This window comes from Sinocyclocheilus grahami, unplaced genomic scaffold (assembly GCF_001515645.1).
Source record: "Sinocyclocheilus grahami isolate Dianchi unplaced genomic scaffold, SAMN03320097.WGS_v1.1 scaffold22750.1, whole genome shotgun sequence".
In the NCBI taxonomy this organism is placed as follows: domain Eukaryota; kingdom Metazoa; phylum Chordata; class Actinopteri; order Cypriniformes; family Cyprinidae; genus Sinocyclocheilus; species Sinocyclocheilus grahami.
The window spans coordinates 1-839 of record NW_015518894.1 but is presented as its reverse complement, the minus strand read 5'-3'; the positions used below and the strand labels follow the sequence as shown (position 1 = coordinate 839).

Here is an 839-nt window from a genome sequence, read left to right as displayed (position 1 = left end):
AATGAACTGGAAAACATAAACACGGTAACGCTCTGCTGCTGTTTCCAGAATGTGTCGATCATGCGTTTATTGTCTGTTTATGCATCGGTCTGATCTCTCCTGTAGAAACTGAACTCCCCGACTTTATCAGTGAACAGCGAGGGATTCATCCCGATGCTTTCCAAACTAGACGAATGCATAGAATACGTCTCATCACATGTAAGCCAAACGCTTGCTACAGTGTTGCAGTATTCTCCTCTTGTGTTCCAAATTAGAATCTCTCAATGTTTCACACGTGCATATTCCTCATAATGGCTCTTTCTTTCTTTCAGCCACATTTTAAAGACTACCCAGTCTATCTGACCAAATTCAAGCAGTGTCTGTCCAGAGCCATGCTCCTCATCAAGAGCCACACGGTCAGCAGCCTGCAGAACCTCACGGCTCAGCTCACCAAAAGGGTGCGTTTAATAGAAACTAAAGCCTGCTGATGATTAGATCACAGACGATTGGATCATTTCCGGTTTGTTTATTGAATATGTCCCGAGCAGGACCCGCTGGGCGCTCCGAACGCAGACAACGCCTTCACGCTCTACTATGTGAAGTTCAGAGCAGCGGCACCCAAAGTTCGAGTAAGACTTGTGTGCAAACACTCGTTTGACATCAGACCGGATTGTTTGATTTGGCTCTTCTATAATTCTATTTTTACTTGTATGTGTATGTGATTTTTTTGTTGTTTTGTTTTTGTTTCAGAGGCTCATTGAACAAGTTGAACAGCGGTCCAACACAATCCCAGAGTGAGTGATTTATTTTTTGATAATTCTCATTTCTATGCACATGCATTCCATATTTAATTTATTTTT

At 42.3% G+C, this 839-nt stretch overlaps 1 protein-coding gene across 1 annotated transcript in view; it reads left to right on the top strand.

Moving 5' to 3' along the window:
• The window catches only part of LOC107579978 (conserved oligomeric Golgi complex subunit 3-like), a 2404-nt gene extending 1620 nt beyond the window's left edge, over nt 1-784 (top strand). The window contains exons 2-6 of the mRNA XM_016265748.1: nt 6-24; nt 106-198; nt 312-437; nt 528-608; nt 730-784. Coding sequence (XP_016121234.1) covers nt 6-24; nt 106-198; nt 312-437; nt 528-608; nt 730-777 — 367 coding nt within the window. The 3' untranslated portion in view covers nt 778-784. The remainder of the gene's footprint in view (nt 1-5; nt 25-105; nt 199-311; nt 438-527; nt 609-729) is intronic.
• The last annotated feature ends 55 nt before the right edge of the window (nt 785-839 follow it).